General features: G+C 34.4%; 1 protein-coding gene across 1 annotated transcript; it reads right to left on the reverse strand.

The window, feature by feature from the left end:
* Window positions 1–12,175: 12,175 nt before the first annotated feature.
* LOC104898836 (uncharacterized) lies at window positions 12,176–13,999 on the reverse strand. Its single transcript, XM_010685946.4, has 2 exons — window positions 13,598–13,999; window positions 12,176–12,834 (listed from the first exon to the last, which is right to left on the reverse strand). The coding sequence occupies exons 1-2, from the start codon at window positions 13,763–13,765 to the stop codon at window positions 12,199–12,201; spliced, it is 804 nt and encodes a 267-aa protein (XP_010684248.2). The 5' UTR covers window positions 13,766–13,999; the 3' UTR covers window positions 12,176–12,198.
* Between the last annotated feature and the right edge of the window lie 6,159 nt (window positions 14,000–20,158).

Raw genomic sequence — 20,158 nt, forward strand, 5'->3', positions numbered from 1 at the left:
GCCTAATTGTGCATGTGGATTTGTATAATGGTCAAAGGTGCAAGCTAGCAAATTAAATTATGTTAAATTATATTGAATTCTTTCCCTTCCTGGTTGATAGATGTTGTTCCCCCCTACTTCTTTGATGCAACTTGGCTTCTGTAAATGAATTATGCTAGTTACTTGATGACAGCTTATATGTGAATGGTGATAAGTTGATGACTCTTTGTGATATGGATGACTCTTTGTGACAACTTATAATAACTAGTATGAGTTCAAGTATAGTTGTATTAATATAAATTGTATGTCATTGTCTACAGAAATGGCTTCATCTCAATTGACCATAGTAAGGAGATTGAAGAAAAGGCAAATAGAATTGTTATTACTTTTCATGGTAGTTAACAATATTAGCACAATAATGTATTTGGTAATGTGTATGAATGGGTGTAGTTACCCATCAAATTGAGTGACCAAGATATAGTAAGAGTGAGAAGAAATTTCTAAGACAAGATAATTTGAATACACTAATCAAGCATAGTGATATAGCTTGTAAAAGTGAACTTCGTGTCAATAGAAAAACCTTTTATGTCCTCTATGAGATGGTTAGAGATATTGAAGGTTTAAACGGTACTCGAAATATATCTTTAGAGGAAATTGTGGCCATCTTTTTGTACACATTGGCTCATCATTTAAAAAATAGGACAATTAGAAGCCTTTTTTTTCGAAGTGGACAAAGTGTGAGTAGAAATTTTTCATCGATGTCTTCTGGCTATTTTGAAGCTACATACACACGTGCTTAGAAAACCGACACCTATAACACAAAAAGGCGAAGAGGATAGATGGAAATGTTTCGAGGTAATAAAATTACTTTTTTTTATCATTCTTCAAAAAAATCCATCACGTTGTTGATTGCGAACTTATTCCTCTTAATTTGTTGTAATGTAGAATTGTTTAGGAGCTTTAAATGGAACTCACATTAGTGTTCAAGTGCCAAGTGAGGATAGACCAAACTATCGAACGAGGAAAGGTTGTATTGCTATGAATGTTTTAGGTGTATGTAATCCTAATTCGGAATTCATATACGTGCAACCTGGTTGGGAAGGATCTGCTCATGATGGACGTATCCTTTGAGATGCTATTAGTAGGTCTAATGGCTTGAAAGTGTCACAAGGTATTTGTAATCCCCCACAATTTTAAAGGGTTTTCATAAATATATTAAAGTATTTATGTAGTTATATTTAAATCCAAATGAGTTTGGAAAATGATTTGACTTTTAAAAAGGGTTGACTATTTTTAAAAGTCAACTAAAAATATTTTCATAGCTTAATAAAATTGAAAATGTTTTAATTAAGCATGTCTTAATAAAACTTTAAGTATTAAAAGTATTTATTTAAAAAGAAGTTTAATGGAATCGAAACTCCTAAAAGGATAAAAAGGAAAAGAGTCCTATTGATGATTAAAGTCCTAAGTTGATCATCTTATTAGTCATCAAATCTTTTTAAATCTTATCTCTTTTCCTAAACCTAAAAGGATTAGCCTTTTTGTAAATATCCCGAAACCCAATTATTTTATCCCACACAATTATTTTATATACATCACGCCATTCATATTTTCCTCTCCTCTCACTCGACATTTTTTCTCTCCTCTTCCTTGTGCGTGATTTCATATTTTCCTCCAAAGCTTGTTTCTTCTTCGCTAAGTAACGTTTCTTGTTGAACAAGAAACGTCACAAATATTTTCTTGAAGCCGAGACTTGCTGCCGCGTCCTTTCTGCTGTCACTGTGCTGCCGGCGCCTCTTTTCCTTGTTGTGGTTGTTTTCTTTTCTTCTTCTCTAAGATTCCATTAAAGTATTAATTTTTTACATTATTTTATTGTTATTAGCATGTTTATGATTTAAATTATGATTTTATATGAAAATATATTTTCGGTTTTCATAGTGTAAAATAATAATTTCAGATTTATTATTTTAGTTTTTATTATGAAAGATATAGTTTTTAGGGTTTTAAATCACTAGAAACTATATATTTAAAGTATAAATATGAGTTTTGATTGAGAATATGATTTTTTATGCATTAAATATATTTTCAGAAGGTTTATAAATTTTTAAATGCTGGAATTTCAGAAAGTATGTATTTTAAGGTTTTTAATGATTTTTAATCACTAGAATAGTTGTACTATACTAGGGATTAAAAATAATGAAAGTTTAATACATAAAAACGATTTTAAAGACGTTTAAAAGGGTTTGGGACGTTTTTAAAGTTGCTGTAAATTTTTAGTTCAAGTATTTACTTTGTTATTTTATTTTCTAGGCGGAGAATTCATAGTAGGGGACTTTTAGAGAGTAAAAGTGGCCTACCGTTTCGTTTACACAAGGTACGTACATAGTCTACGTGCTATATGGTTAGAAACATGCTTTAGGGATGTTTTATTTATTAGTATCATGTATAGGACCTTGTTGTTCATATATATGATTTACTGAAATTGCTTTACATGTTACTTGCCTGTGTGCTACATGTAAACTAAGAATATGTATGAGTATGATGTTTGTATGGAAGTTTGATGCAAGCAGATAAGTTCAGTTTGGTATTAATTCGTGAGTGAATTAATGTAAGTAAGTTGGAATCATGTGTTACATAGATTCTTGAGATTATTTATTTATCTTATAAGAACCGTGGATCTTATTTGGTAAGTATGAGTTATACTATATAAAGATACAGTTTGCTGTTGGCTAGGTTCAACAGGCAAGTTAGTAAAGAATAAAAGAAGTTAAAGGAGTCTTGAATGATAAGTTGTGAACACTTGTTGATTCTAAGATAAAAAGGAGTTTTGTGATGTTTATGTGATTATTAGTTATGTGTGTTATGTGCTTGGTTGGTGTCAACACAAGTATAAAAATGAATGCAACGTAAAGTGAAACGAGATAGGTTATAGACTTTAGACTGGTGCACGTCTAGAGTTGGACACTAAGGGTTGGGATACATAGTCCGCCGTGATATGTATTCTCCTAGGATTGGATTGATCACCTTTCCTCTTTAGCTCAAAGGTTCCTCTATATCGCAGGTCAATTGGAATATGTGGTAGCTCCATATCTCCTATTAGTATAGACAACTCGTCCCATAACTATTCCATTTAAAGAAGAAATAAAAGTTTAGAGTCTAGTTCAGTAAGAGTCATCTGCAGTTTGTTATATGCTTTATTATTTATTTCTGCAAGTATTTTGTAGTATCATGTTTAGGTTATGTATCTGATATGTAGTACTCAGCTTTGCTGATTACGTGCTTGTCTGTGTTTGTGATCATGGCTTTGCCTATTGATCCTGTGGTGATCCTTCGGGGAGCAGAGTCAAGAAAGCATTGACATTACAGGTTCGAAGATGCATACCATTGGGGAATCTGGAATGGAGAGGCTTTTGTGACATTAGTAGTATTTAAGTTGTTTCTAGGAATTTATATTTTCAGACTTTAGCTTTAAGTTGGTGTGTTTCAGTTCAAACATTGTTTGGTTCTTATTCATAAGTTTAATAAAGTTGATTTTGTTTTAATAAGTTTTCCGCTGCAAAATTCTGAGTAAGCCGAAACGTTATCACACGGGCGATAATGCCTGGGTAATTCTCTAGATTTGTTATAAAAGTATTTTCTAGAAAGAGAGAATTATCGGGGTGTTACAGTATTCATATCTAGACCTAAGATTTTATATTGTAGTATCCGAATGACCAACGTCATGAATAATTTGTTTGTCGTATGTCAAGGTGCCTACTATTTGGTAGATGCGGGATACACAAATTGTGAAGGGTTTTTAGCAACATATAGAGGTCAGCGATATCACCTTAAAGAGTGGGGGGGACCGACAACCAATTAGTGCAGAGGAATACTTCAACATGAAACATTCTAAGGCCAGAAACGTTATTGAGACATGTTTTCGACTTTTGAAAGGAAGATGGGGTATTCTAAGGGCCCCTTCCTTTTTTCCAATACGTACTCGTATAGTTCAAGCATGTATCTTGCTACACAATCTTATTAGAAAGCATATGCCACAGATTACACTATGTATTTTGAATCTGATAGTGATGAGAAAGTGACAATAAGGATCTTGATGGTGAAGTTAAGTATATTAATACTCATATAGCGACTTCAAATGCTTGGACTAATTCTAGGAACAACTTAGCACAAAATTTGTTTAATAATTGGAGAGTACGGCGTAGTAATCAAGCATAAGTTGTTTGTTTATTTTCCTACTTTTGTTTAGCATCGATTTGGTTATATTGTTATGGTGTAATTTTTTCCTTATGTTGTAAAAGAATTATTTCAGTATCTTTTATGAGTATGACAATATTTGTTCCTTTCATTAGTATGCAAATACTTTTTAGGAGAGGGAGACAAATAAGGGAAGTAGTTAATAGATGATGATGTTGATAGTAATGAAGATGTGCAGCCATTGTCTCCTCAAATTTCAATGAATGCTTTATTTGCTAATCAGAATCACCGTTCCATGAGAGTCCATGGCTTAATGAATGGAAAGCCTCTACACATTCTCATTGACTCAGGAAGTACTCACAACTTCCTTAATACTGTTGTTGCCAATAAATTAAGGTGTTTCCTGAGTACAATAGACCCTCAATCAGTAGTTGTTGTTGATGGCAATCATATAGTCTGTACACAAATGAGTAAAGAATTTCAGTGCAGTCTGTTGTGCAAGAAGTTTGTTACTGATGCTTTATTGATTTTTTTGGGGAACTGTAATGTGGTATTAGGAGTGCAATGGTTGAGTACTCTTGGTCTTATTAGCCAGGATTTCAAGAATTTGGTGATGGAATTTGTTATGGAAGGTAGGAAGTTCACTCTTCAAGCCATACCACCAAACAAGCTGAACATAGTATTAGAAGGTGAACTTTCTAGTAAACTATTGGCTACAACAACCCATGTATGTTTGCTACAAGTGTGAGACAAATCTTGCTGCTCTATTAAAGTGACAACCATACATTATGTAATTTAGCCTAAGTTAGAAGAGTTGAAGTAGAAATACAAGAACATCCTTGAAGATCCAGTAGATTTACCTCCTAGTAGAGTTGTCTTTTATCATAGGGTAGTCTTGGAGGATGGAAAGGGTCATGTGAACATTAGACCATACAGATACCCTTTGGAGCAAAGGAATGTGATAAAACAGGTTGTACAAGATATGCTCGATAGGGGTATAATTTAAAATAGCTCCAGTCCGTTTGGTTCTCCAGTAGTTCTTGTGGGAAAGAAAGATGGCACTTGTCGGCTCTATATAGATTACAGAGAGTTGAACAGAAGAACCATCAAGAATAAGTTTCTAATTCCAGTTGTGGATGAACTTATTGATGAACTTTCAGGAGCTAAGGTCTTTACTAAACCGGACCTAAGGGCTGGTTACAATCAACTTAAAATACATGATGGGGATGTGTTCAAAACAGCTTTTAAAACACACAGGTCACTATGAATTCTTAGTCATGCCGTTCGGCTTCACAACTGCTCCAACTTCCTTTTAGGGGTGGATGGATCAGGTTTCCAATCCCTTACTTGGGAAAAGTGTCCTGGTATTTTTTGATGATATCTTAGTGTATTGGCGTACACTAGAGGATCATTGGAGACATTTGGAAGATGTTTTTGCTCTAATGGAGAAGAATCAAATGTACATCAAGACTAGCAAATGCACATTTGCTACTAATAGATTTGAATACTTAAGCCATTTCATATCTAACAAGGGTGTGAAAACAGAGCCTAAGGTTGCAGCAATAGCTAGTTCGTCTACACCTACTTCTATCAAGGATTTGCTCAACTTCCTTGGTTTGGCACTCATTAGCAAACCTTTAAAAAAGGAGCTTTCTAGTGGATAGAAGAGGCTCAACATGCCTTAGAAACTTTGAAATTTGCTTTAACTACTGCACCTGTATTAGTTGTCCCGAATTGTAACAAAGTGTTTGTTGTTAAAATTGCTGCATCTAAGTATGGTATTGGTGTAGTGCTTATGCAGAAGGATCATCCATTAGCCTTTACTAATATGACTAACTTTGAGGCACTAATTCCCACAATCCCACACAATAAAGAAAGTTAGGAGAAAAAAAGGAGGAAAAACAATTTCGGGTTTGAAAAAGAAGTAATGCATCAGTGCTAAATGTCTTGCGACTTTAATTAACACTTAGTGAATCAGATTTAAGAATCTTGTTCAATTAAGTGACGTTCATCTTGAACTTAAAAAAACTCAAAACCATTATCTAAACCACACATCAATCTTTAAGAGAATCAATCACTCTACGATCAATGCGGCGCCTATATTGGCCACACGCCTTATCTGCATCCTCATAGATGTTGTAGAGAAATGATCCACAATTTTTCATAGGAAGCGGCCCCACTTGCACATCTAAGTAGGTAAATCCCATCAAGTGTACACCACCACACACCACCACACGAATGTGGATATGGGTTCATTAAGAGCCTTTTGCTTAACCTCAACACAAGTGATAAGCACTTTTTAAACACAATTTTTAATAAGAGGGATAGAAACAAACAAGTGTCTTTATTACTAATGATCCCCTTTGAACTTTACTTGCATAGAGCAGATTTTCATTATTAAATTTCAAATGGGTCTCAATCCCATCCCTTTGGATGCATCCCCAATTATATTCTAGAAAGGCCTTTAGTAAACAGATCCGCTAGGTTCTTTTCGGACTTTACATATTCTAGTGATACCATTCCACTGTTTAACAAATCTTTAACAACCTTGTGTCTGAGACGAATGTGTGTTTTTTTTCCATTGTAGACATTATTTTTTGCCACTACAATAGCTACCTGAAAGTAACAATGCAGTGCAACCGAAGGAGTAGGTTTCCCCCATAATGGAACATCATTCAACAAGTTTCTAAGTCAATATGCTTCATTTCCAGCCAACTACTACAATAGCTACCTGAAAGTAACAATGCAGTGCAATCGAAGGAGTAGGTTTCCCCCATAATGGAACATCATTCAACAAGTTTCTAAGTCAATATGCTTCATTTCCAGCCAACTAAAGTGCAACAAATTCAGATTCCATAATTATCATAATAATACAACATTGTTTACAAGATTTCCATGAAATGGCACCACCACCCATTGTAAAAACAAAACCATTAGTAGAGTTAATCTCATCATATCCAAACACCCAATTAGTATCATAATAACCTTCTAAAATAGTGGGACAAGAAGTTTAGTGAATGCCCTAATCCATGGTTCCTTTAAGGTATCTAAGCAAACGTCGTAAAGCACCTTAATGATCCTTGCTAAGATTATGAGTGTATCTACTAAGTCTACTAATAGCATACGCAACATCATGTCTAGTGCAATTCATCAATAATGCTACCAATTACTTTAGCATACTCTGATTGACTCACAAGGTTTCCCTTATTTTTCACCAAGTGGATACTAGAGTCATAAGGAGTCCTAATTGGATCAACATCAAAAGAACTGAAATTTCTCAATACCTTTTCAACATAATGGGCCTGACTCAAAATTAAACCACGAGGAGATCTAAAAAATTTAATTCCCAAAATGAGGTTAGCTTCACCCACATTTTTCATTTTAAACTTAGTATTAAGAAGTCTTTCACTTCATTGACAAGATATAAGCTAGTCCCAAGAATCAACATATCATCAACATATAAACAGATGATCACACAACCTCGATGGTCATTTCTAGAATAGACACAAGTATCACTTTCATTTATAAGAACCCCAAAACTGGCTATGGTATTATCAAACTTTTGTTACCATTGCTTGAGGCTTACTTTAAACCATTGAGGGATTTTACTAGCTTACACACCTTGCACTCTTGACCAGGAACTACACATCCTTCAGGTTGATCCATATAGATTTTTTCCTTCAAGATCACCAGTTAGGAAAGCAATCTTAACATCCAATTGATGTACTATAAGGCCATGTAAAGTAGCTAAACCAATCAAGGTCCTTATGGTGGCAATCTTAGTAAATGGGGAATAAGTGTTAAAATAACAAGTTCCCTCCTTTTGAGTGAAACTTCTCACAACCAGTCTTGTCTTATACTTATCAATTGAACCATCAAGCTTTAACTTTTTTTTTTGAAGACCCATTTGGTAGAGATAGGCTTGCAACCTCTAGGAAGGTATGCTAATTCCCAAGTGTTGTTACTCATCATGGATATTAGCTCACTATTTATGGTTTCTTTCCAATAAACATCATCAACATATTTTATAGCCTCATATAGGTCTTAGGGTCTTCTTATAAGATAAAGACACACACTAGATCATTTAGGACACAACTTTCAGTAAAGAAGGAGGTGACAAAATCAGAACCAAAATCTAGGTCTTTTACTCATCCTAGGTTCTTCTTCTCCAGCTAGTAAAGTCATTTGAGGTCTAGGCACAGACAAAGCATGGTCATAGAAGACGAACATGAAGCAGTAGTAGAACATTTCAGAGGAAAACATGTTAAAAAATTCAGCATTTCTTGATTCAACAATAGAACCACAAGCATAAGAACCTCTAGCATCCCTTAATAACAAAGCGATAAGCAGCACTATGAAATCCTTAACCAATTAAGAGAAGTAGGATCATTTTTTGCATGAAGATAATGACTGGTTGTATATCTCCCTAACTAGAGAATAAGAGTTTAAATAGGTTAGAAAAGCTAAGCCAAAGAAAAATCAGACTTGCAACCTCTAGGAAGCACTAGTAGAATAAATGCTTATTGCTGCGGTCAAAAAGTGGCCTATTGCTGCGGTTTTGAGCGCGCGGCAATTAAGGGGGCAGCAATAGGTAATTAATATATTGCTACGATTTTAAACCGCGGCAATCTTTGAACATATTGCTGCGGTTTTTAGGTAAAACCGCAGCAATATAAGTATTTTATATTAGCAAAATTGAGTATATTACTGCGGTTTCTAAGGAAAACCGCAGCAATATACTCTATTTTTATAATAAATAATAAGCATATTGCTGCGGTTCCTAACCAGAACCGCACCAATAGGTGTAAGTAAAAAAAAAAATTTTTTTTTTTTGCATTTTGCCATTAAATTCGAAAGATGAACAAAATTCTGAAAAATAGCAAAAATTCATAAACTTTCATCAAAATCTAACTACAAAACATAAAAATTATAAAAAAAAATAAAGACAAATTTAACATTACATCATAAAAGCTTAACATGAATTCTAACAAATAAACAAAAAAATAAATAGACAAACTTATATTACATCACAACAAAAGGAAAAAAACAGATCTGAAATAATTTTAAAAAAAACAAAAAAACCGACATGAAATAATAATAAAAACGAAAAAATAAACAAATACTCCTTACTGTATGTAACAATTGAAAAACGAAAAAAAAAATCTGAAAAACAAACAAAATCTTCAATCTTCGAGTCTTCGATCTTCAAAACTCGCTTCGATCTTCGATCTTCAAGACAAAACAAACCGCCGACGAAGAAGGAAGAACGACGAAGAACAGCCGACAAAGAAAGAACAGCCGACCGAAGAACAACGAGTTTCAGATCTGTTTTCAGATCGAGTCTTCATATTTGTCGACTAAAAACAGCGAGTCTTCAGATTTGTCGACGAAGAACAGCGAGTCTTCAGATTTATCGACGAAGAACAGCCGACAAAGACGTTGCGGTTATGTGGAGAAGTGGGCGTACGTTTTTCCGACGGTATCTGGGCGGTTTTTCCGGCGAAATTAGGGCGGAAACGAGGAGGGAAAAGAGAGAGGGAGAGAGAGAGGAGATGAGGGAGGAGAGGCACTGATGAGATGAAGAGAGAGAAGATGGGGGGGGGGAGGAGAGGCGTGAAATTGATAGAGGAGGAGAGAGAAAGTGAAAACAGTGAGGTTAGGGTTTAGGCGTGAAAAGTGAGGTGGACCATTTTATTGTTAATTTTAAATGCCTATTGCTGCGGTTTTTTGTAGGAACCGCAGCAATAGGTTCAAATAATATTTTTTTATATTATTTGAATATATTGTTGCGGTTTCTGACACAGAAACCGCAGCAATATATCTTATCAAATAGTCAAAAAATTTCCGTTAAAACAATATTGTTGCGGTTTTCGGTCAAAACCGCAGCAATATGGTTATTTTATATTTTTCCTTTTTATTTACGTGATATATTGCTGCGTATGGGTAAAACCGCAGCAATATCATTGCAGCAATAAGCAATTATTCTACTAGTGAATGTATGCTAATTCCCAAGTGTTGTTACTCATCATGGATTCTAGCTCACTATTTATGGTTTCTTTCCAAAAAAAACAACATCCACATATTTCATAGCATCTTCATAGGTCTTAGGGTCTTCTTCTAAGATAAAGACAGACATTAGACCCTCATTTAGGACACAACTTTCAGTAAAGAAGGAGGTGACAAAATCAGAACCAAAATCTAGGTCTTGGACTCCTCCTCGGCTCTTCTTCTACAACTAGTAAAGTCATTTGAGGTCTAGGCACAGACAAAGTATGGTCACAGAAGAAGAATATGAAGCAGTATTAGAACATTTCAAAGGAAAACATGTTAAAAATTTAGCATTTCTTGATTCAACAATAGAACCACAAGCATAAGAACCTCTAGCATCCCTTAATAAGAAAGCGATAAGCAACACTATGAAATTCGTAACCAATTAGTAGATGTAGGATCATTTTTTACATGAAGATAACGACTAATTGTATATCTCCTTAACCAGAGAATAAGAGTTTAAATAGAGTATAGAAGCTAAGCCAAAGAAAAATCAGACTTGCAACCTTTAAGAAAGTATATATGCTAATTCCCAAGTGTTGTTACCCATCATGGATTCTAGCTCACTACTTGTGGTCTCTTTTCAAAAAACAACATCAACATATTTCATAGCCTCACCATAGGTTGTAGGGTCTTTTTCTAAGATAAAGACAAACACTAGACCCTCATTTAGGACACAACTTTCATTAAAGAAGAAGGTGACGAAATCGGAACCAAAATCTAGGTCTTTTACTCCTCCTACGTTCTTCTTCTACAACTAGTAAAGTCATTTGAGGTCTAGGCACAGACAAAGCATGATCATAGAAGAAAAACGTGAAGCAGTAGTAGAACATTTCAGAGAAAAACATGTTAAAAAATTCAGCATTTCTTGATTCAACAACAGAACCACAAGCATAAGAACCTCTAGTATTCCTTAATAAGAAATCGATAAGATAATGGCTGGTTTATATCTCTCTAACCCGAGAATAAGAGTTTGAATAGGTTATAGAAGCTAAGCCAAAGAAAAACCAGGCAACCGCACTCGCCACAAGCTAGGCCCGGCCAACACGCCCGCGTGGTTTGCCCTTATTCTAAGCTAGCGCATTGCTAAACAAAGCTTAAAAGGAACATAATGGTATATAAACGAGGTAATAACTTTGTATTCTTTCTATGTGGGATTTGGGTATTTCATAGAGGTGATCATTTCGGCCCGGCCCGTTTTTGGGCAGAATTTTTCGGCCCGGCCGTATTTTTTTTGGCTTTAGGAAAGCCAAAAACGACTTTTTAGTCTATTTTTTGGCCCGCAAAAGCCCACTAATTTAGGCCCGAAATAGCGGGCTTTGGACACAAAAATTCGGCCCGAATTTAGGCCCGGTCCAACCAATGGGCAAAATTTTTTGGCCACGGCCCGGCCCGGCCCGAACCCGGCCCGGCCCGGCCCATGATCACCTCTAGTACTATTTCATGAACAAAAGCAAACAAACAAATAATCCATGAATATGACTAACTTTGAGGCTTTAATTCCAACCATGATTCCTGAAATTTTGTTTTTATTAGAAACTTTTAGGTCATTGATGTTCCCCTTCCACTTTCAGGACTTATTATCAACGGATTTTGCTTCCTTGCAACATTTGTTTTTGGGTCAAATTCTCCTGGCTTATTCCTTTATCCATGAAAGCTTGCTCTTGACTCTCTATTTGAAGACACTGCAGGTAGTGAGTAGTGACGGGAATATCACTGACGTAAAAGTTTCCAGTTCCCCCAATCTGTCATCCGAAAGGCATAGTACCCAGGAAACTAGTGATACTGATCTATATATGCCATCGTAGATTTGCTCAGTTATCCAGGAAAGTAAAGATACTAATCAATGTATTTTATCTTGATCCCGCGTTAAATACAGCATAGCAGCCGCATCCGTTGCAGGGATATATCATGTATGTATGAAACTTGTTGATTTCACACCAACATTAACATGTGAAGAAAAAAGGATTATTATATTTATAGCGAAGCAAACGCAGTAGACAGTAGTGCTGTGGTAAGTGCAGCTGCTGCTTGGAGTTCAGAACTACCATCATCTAATATTTCCTGTTTCTCACAACCCCCTACCACAGCTTCGTTTCGCTCTTCTTCTTTCTCACTTGACTCATTAAAATCATCCAGTATCTTATTATTAACATCAAGAACATACAAAACCGCCACCATTGCAGCAGAGGAAAGAAACATAGGAATTGGGCCGAATATCCACATCAACATTGTTATGGCGAAATAAATTGCCCTCAAACCGACCTGCCAGAAATTTGCACCATGTACCAAGGCCTCGACAATGAAGTCTTCAGGGACTGCCGCCTTTGGCATACTTAAGAAGAGATTGGCCTGCACATAACACCTCGAGGATTGAATGAAAGACGCGAAAGCAAGCAAGAAAAACAAGAGGATGCTGATGTATTTGATGGAAGTAATTGGTAGTCCAGCATCTCCATAGATTATTCTCTTGATTATTTCACTGCTCGAAGAGCTTCCGATCCATGCACCAATCAAGGAGCTCAGGGTTAAAGAGGTGGATGCCATGAAATTTGATGCTACTATTGTGCTGTTCATTACTGTAAAGGCTGGACCTCTACTCATTGCACCAATCTGAGATTAATAGTAGTTAATAGTGGGTGTTATCAATTCAATGTTATCAATCTAATGTACAAAGCATTAAATCAATTCTTTACTACATTGAAAGCATTACCATTCAAAAACCTTTCATAAATACTTTTTTTCTCCGATTATGAGAGTATGAGACCAACTTTTAATTTGATTTTTAAGACTCATATTGAGACTTATATGTCCAATGGTGAGACTCAAAATTTAATAAGTTACATCACATTTATCAATTTGAAACATTTCTCAAATCTTCATTACTGAAAAGGGAAAGTTTCGCTAAAATGTAAATGAATTTGAATTGATGGAAACTCATTTTTGACAACTCTTTCTCTATTCTTAAATCTTAAGTCCCTATTGAAGATGATATGATACTCAGTATTATAATCACGTTTTTTGCACTACTATTATTAGATGATTTTCATATTTTGTATCAAAGGGAAAATAGAAAAAAAGTTGAAGAGATGTCATCTTTAACACTTATCAAATTAATGGCTTACTGATATTACAAAGGAATAAATAAACAAACTTATACACCAAAATACTTCTAGATTGATTTCCATGTGCAGAAAATGAATTGGGTCCAAATCTAATAGCAAATATTTAGAAAATGAAAATTTGAGTGCATATTTAGTCCAAAATGATATGAGTCCACTCTAATCCGACTGATTTAGGATGAACTCGAGACTTATTCTTGTTCTCTTACACGGTTACACCTAATAATAAGTGTAGGAAAAGTTGGTAGTCTAACCTGCATAAGCTTCTTAACCCATACTTTCTGGCAGTGATTATGAAAGCCAAGCACTGTACACGTATAATTTCTGAGGTATCTGTATACCAGGAATATATGGTACCCAAACATCAAGAACAGCCCTGCTGGTACCAAGATCAAATCTAGCATCTCCTTTTTCCACTTCATTCTTTCACTTATTAGTCTCGACTCTCCACTCTCGATCGATCCCTTTCTCAATGGAATTCCTTTAAATTTTTGTTACTCCGTATATATCTAAATGGAGTTAGTATACAGAGTAAAAATAGTCATGCTAATAATATAAACTGCTTAAAAACTACCAAAACACACAACGAAGAAAAAGTAGTCCCAAATTGATATTCTAAGATAAATAATGCAAAATGGTGCTGGAAATGTTTTTGTGATAGCTTAGGCTAAAATGGCTTTTTAAATTTTAATGCACAAAAAAACAACCTAGTTAAAGTGTTGAAGTAGTTAAGTTATATTATGTAAAGTTACACTTGATTAAATAATGTTAGACGCACTAATCCTAGTGATGAATTATTATAAGCGCTCCGCACTCAGTCAAAAGGACCAGAAGAGAGCAATATTAGGTAGCTCAAATTAGATTATCTACTACTTGAGTGTAGAAGTACTTTATCTTTACACCTATTTGGTGTTAAAATACTTGGTGATTATGTTTATTGATTCCAACGGGCAATGTTACTCGAAATTATAGATGTCAAATTGGGTCGACGATGATATTTTCCCCATGCACCGAGTTAGCTTTTGAGCAATATCATTATAAATAGAGGACTTAATGCCTAAACTTTATTTTTACGGTTTCTTCACCAGGTACCTCTGAGGTTTCTTAATATTCACCAGGTACCCTCGCGTTTTCCAATATTCATCGTGTATCCTTGATGTTTGGAAAAAATTCCTGAAACACCCCTACCGTCATCTTTCCGTTAAATATGACCCTTAGAACACTTAATTAACCCTAATTTCTAACCCTTAACCCCTCACCTGTAATCCCCACAATTTTAAAGAATTTTTATAAATATATTTAAGTATTTATATAGTTATATTTAAATCCAAATGAGTTTGGAAAATGATTTGACTATTTAAAAAGGGTTGACTATTCTAAAAGTCAAATGAAATTATTTTTTTCATAGCTTAATAAAATTATAAATATTTTAATTAAGCATGTTTCAATAAAGGTTTTAAATATTAAAGTATATTGAAACAGAAGTTTAATGGAATCGAAAATCCTAAAAGGATATAAAGGGAAAGAGTCATGTTGATGACTAAAGTCTTAAATTGTCCATCTTATTAGTCATCAAGTTTCATTAAACATGATCTCTTTTCCTAAGCCCATAAAGGGAAGTCTATATATAAATATCCTAAAACCCAATTATTTCACCCTACACAATTATTTTTCTCAAAAATCACGTCATTCTTTCTCTCTTCTTCCTTCGACTTTTTCTCTCTCCTCTTCGTGCGTCATTCTCGTTCTCTCTCTCTCAAAAACTCCTTTCTTCTTCTTCAAGTAATGTTTCTTGTTCAACAAGAAACGTCACAAATCTTTCTCAAGAACCGAAACTTGCTGCCGCCGGGTTGCTGCTGCTGTTGTTGGCCGGCGCCACCTTCTTCCGTTGTTGTCGGTTGTTTTCTTTCTTCCTTCCTAAGATTCCATTAAAAGACTAGGTTTTATGTTATTTTATTATTATTTATCATGTTTACTAATTAAATTACTGTTTTTTATATATATATTTTCAGCTATTATAGTTATGTATTATAAGAAATTTCAGATTTATTATATTGAGTTTTTTTTAGTGTTAATCATGGAAATAAGAGTTTTTAGGGTTTTTATTTGCTAGAAACTAAAGAAATATATTATGAACTATGAGATTTGTTTAGTACGTAATTTTAAATACGTTGTACATATTTTCAGAAGGGTTATTAGATTTTAAAAGTGCTGTAATTTCAGAAAAGAAGTATTTATGGAGTTTTTAAGGATTTTTAATTGCTAGAATAGTAGTACTATACTAGGAATTAAAAATAACTTAAGTTTGACACTTAAAAACGACTTTTAAAACGTGTTTTGCGGGGTTTTGATCGTTTTAAAGCTGCTATAATTTTTTGTTCAAGTTATTAATTTTAATTACTTTATTTTCTAGGCGGAGAATACGTTGTAGGAGACTTTTAACGATTTAAAAGTGGCCTACAGGCTAGTATATACAAGGTACATACATTATTTACATGCTACGTGGCTTAGTACCATGTTTAAGGAAGGTTTAAATTTTTAGTATCATGTATAGGAACCTGATTGTTCATATATGTGATATCTGGAATTATTTTATATGTTATATGCCTGTGTGCAACATGTGATCTAGTATTGATTATGTTTATCAGAATATAATGTTTGTATGGAATGATTGATGCAAGCATGTTAAGTTAGTTTATTTATTAATTCATAAGAATTATATATATTTAAAGTGAATCATGTAATGCATGTATTCTGAGAAGTATCATTTTATTATCTTATGAGGGTCGTGGACCTTATTTGGTAAGTTACAAGTTATACCTATATAAAGGTAAGTTTATTGTTGGCTAGGTTCAACAAGTAAGTGAGTAAAGAATAAAAAGGAATTAAGTAGTCTTGGATTGTAAGTTGTGATCACTTGTTAATCCAAAGATAAAAGAAGTTCTGTTATGAATGTTTGATTATAATTATGTTACTTGTCTGTGTTGTCAACACAAGTAATAATATGTAAATAACGTAAAGTGTAACGAGAATAATTATAGTTTAGACTGTGCACGTCTAGAGTTGGACATAAGGGTTGGTATGGTGCTAGCCCATAGCTTTTCTAGGAATGGATTGATACTCACCATCCCTCTTTTATTTCAAAGGTTCCTCGATATCGCAGGTCACTCTGAAATGCGGAGTCGCGCCCCATTTCCATTAGTAGAAGCACTCGTCCAATAACTATTCCATTTAAGTATTAAAAGATGTTTTGAGTTTAGTTCAGTAAAAGTTGCCTGCAGTTATTATATTTATTTATTTTTATTCCTATCGTTATTATTTAGTATCATGTTTAGGATGTTAGTTTGATATGTAGTACTCAGCTTTGCTGATTACGTGCTTTACTTGTGTGTGTGATCATGGCCTTGCCTATTGATCCTGTGATGATCCTTCTGGTGAGCAGAGTCGATATTGCATTGACATTACAGGTTCGCAGAGTGCATCCATTGGGAATCTGGAGTGGAGAGACTATTATATATATCTAGCATAGTTTAAGTTTCTGTTTTCGTAGGAAATCTTTATTTCAGAGTGTGTTTATTTTAAGTTGGTGTGTTTAGTTTCAAACACTTGTCTTTATTTAGAAGTTTTAATAAAGTTGGTTTTTAGTAAATTGTTTTCCGCTGCAAAATTCTGAATAAGCCGATACGTTATCACACGGGCGATAATGCCGGGGTAATTCTCTAAGTTTTATATTATAAAGTTATTTCTGAAAAGAGAGAATTATCGGGGTGTTATAAAGTGGTATTAGAGCTTTAGGTTATTTTAAGACTTATAGGCGCCTAACTAGCTAGCTAGCTTACTAGTTATTTGAAGGAAACTTTAGAATTGCTCGAACTTATTCGATTTGAAAAAAATTTATAGGAATGTATAAGTTTTGGAGAAACCAAATTTTTTTTTAGAGTCCGTTTTGTTTTTTCATTTGACTGAAAATTTAACTCGTTCGGAATTTTCATTAATTTTTCGAAATTTTTTTGGGTTAGTTCGGAAAAAAAAAAAATTTTGTGCAAAATTTTTTTTTTTTCCGGAATGTTAGATGTTTCGAAAATTTCGTTTTTCCGACATATAGGTCCGAAATTTTTTTTAAGTTTGAAACTTTTTTTTAGACACTTAATTATTATTAGTTATAAAAGTGTCTTTATTATATTTCATGCCTTTTCAGTCTATATTATTGCATTGTGAGAATGGGTAGTATGGGAATGGCATATAGGATAGAGATATTATATGCCTACATTGAATAGTCAGTTCAGCATTATAACTTTCTTCCCTGCTAATAATGCATTATTATTATTCCTTCATGTTGACAATGCATTATTATTATTATACTTCCCTGCTAATGATGCATGAATGTTTTTCTTCCCTGCTAACTGTTTATGATTTCTTGCCTACTAGATGTTATGATTTCCTGCCTTTATTTTTGTTTACCCTTATTGTTTCTTGTGGGAATACGTTAGAGAGAGTTCTAAGACATTATAGGTTTATTTATTGTAGATCTCTAACCATGTCTGTCAGGCAAGTTAATAGAGTAGGAAGCTATCATAACTCAATTGTATTGAGTGATGATGAGAATGTTCGATGTCATGAGCCTGGAAGTTATATCTACACTAGCTTAGAGAGCATTATGTGTTATGTGTTAAAAGTAGACATCCTTGTTAGCGATATATGAAGATTTTCAGGAGTTTGATCGTACTAGAGCGCAAGCCTGAAAGGACATCTACAATATTACTTGGAGACTTTATCTGAGCGATGTGAGTGTTTTAGAGATGGATGAAAATGGACATCAATCCAAAAGGATTCGAAGATCTATTAGATTTAGGAGTTCAGATTATTATTGTTATCAATATTATTATAGTGAAGACTATGGAGACTTTGAAGATGACTCCATATAAAGGAAATAAGGATGAGAATGATGGTGTAATTCCATATAGTATTTATTTATGGTTTGAGATTAGTTGTTGGAAAGTAGCCAAGCTATAATGGTTTAAATTTCCTTATTCTGATATTGTTGAGGAATAAGTTGGTTATTTTAGACTGGGAGATTACCAATTGAGGAATGAAATCTATTATTTATTTATATGAGTGAGTAAGATTTTATTCTAAGCACGTGATGGGAATATTTTTCTTTTATCATGTGATTATATTCGTGCTTGCTTGTTTCTACTTGCACGTTGATGTGAATATATTTTACATGGATGATTATGTGACTATTAGAGAACATTTCATGTTGAAACTAGTGAAATTATTTGTTGATGCGATCTTTAATGATCAAATCAAATATTGCCTTCTTGGATGGGCATGTAAGTTATGCTGGAACCTAAAGTAGAGTTACGTTAACTTTCAGTTGCGAAGTAGAGTGTCAAACAACAATGATGCCTTCGCTTCTGCTATTCGCCTATTGGCAGAGAATTCGACTCAAGAAAGACTTGAGAGTCCCGATTTTGATGGGGACATGTTTGAGAGAGTAGCTAAGATTAAACCGCCGTACCTTAAAGGGTAAGCTGACCCTATCCTCTTATAGAGTTGGATTAGGGAGTTTGAAAAGATTTTTGGGGCCGCGAACTGTCTTGAGAATATGAAAGAAGGTCAAGTTATACTGTATCTGAAAGATGAGAATGGCTTATGGTGGAAAGAGAATGAGACTATACTTAGTATTATGGAAGAGTTTAATTGGGAATCCTTTATTGTTGCTTTAAGAGGAAAATTTTACCCTGCTTTTATGAGGAAACTAAAGGTCCAAGAGCTTATCAACCTTAGGATGAGAAGTATGAATATCTCTAAGTATTATAGCAAGTTCATAGCATTGTCTAGATTTCCATTTGAGGTAATAGCCATTGAGGAGTTAAAGGCTCAGTGATTTGAGGAAGGTTTGATTGAGGAAATTCAATTGGGTTTAGTAGTTTTCTAAGTGATTGACTTGTCTATTAGCATACCTATTGGAGAAATCATAAGGTGTACCAAGTTGTTTAAAAACCTGTCTTTGAAGATATGAGGGTGTGTCTTTCGGTCTGACTTAATTGAATTCAACTTGGGAGACCTAGATGTGATTCTTGGGAGTCTTTATAAGGCTAATATCGATTGTGAGATTCAGAAAGTAGTGTTGAGAAACCCTTTGGGAAAGTTAACCTCCTATAGACGTTTTGGGAAACCTAAGAAGTTTGGAGTTATCTCCGCTATGCAAGTGAAAAAATTGATGAGAAAGGGGTGTGAGCTATTTTCTGTAGTGTGCAAGATGTGAGTAAGGAAGCTGAGTTAAAACTTGAGGATGTCCCAATAGTGAACGAGTTTATGGATGTATTTCCGAGTGAGATTTCAGGTATGCCACCTGCTAGAGCTGTTGAGTTCACTATAGACTTAGTTCCTGGAACTGCACCTATATCTAAGGCACCCTATAGAATGGCACCTCCTGAGATGAGTGAATTGAAGACGCAATTGCAAGAGCTCTTAGATAAAGGTTTTATTAGGCTTAGTGCATCACCTTGGGGAGCTCCTGTGTTATTTGTGAAGAAAAAGGATGGAAGCATGAGGTTATGTATTGACTATAGGGAGTTGAACAACGTAACCATAAAAAACAAGTACCCTTTGCCTAGAATAGATGACCTATTCGACCAATTGAATGAAGCAAGTGTGTTCTCAAAGATCGACTTACGTTCTGGATATCATCAATTGAGGGTAGCCAATAAGGATGTACCTAAGACTGCCTTTAGAACGCGTTATGGTCACTATGATCACTGTAATGCCATTTGGGTTAACCAATGCTCCTGCAATATCTATGGACTTGA

Source organism: Beta vulgaris, chromosome 7 (genome assembly GCF_026745355.1).
Source record: "Beta vulgaris subsp. vulgaris cultivar EL10 chromosome 7, EL10.2, whole genome shotgun sequence".
Taxonomy (NCBI): Eukaryota; Viridiplantae; Streptophyta; class Magnoliopsida; order Caryophyllales; family Amaranthaceae; genus Beta; species Beta vulgaris.

Excerpts from the sequence above, each read along its gene's own strand:
- LOC104898836 (XM_010685946.4), bottom strand. The coding sequence starts at position 13,765 with ATGAAGTGGAAAAAGGAGATGCTAGATTTGATCTTGGTACCAGCAGGG. Across the intron at positions 12,835-13,597 it reads GGGTTAAGAAGCTTATGCAG|ATTGGTGCAATGAGTAGAGG; the intron begins GTTAGACTACCA and ends TATTAATCTCAG.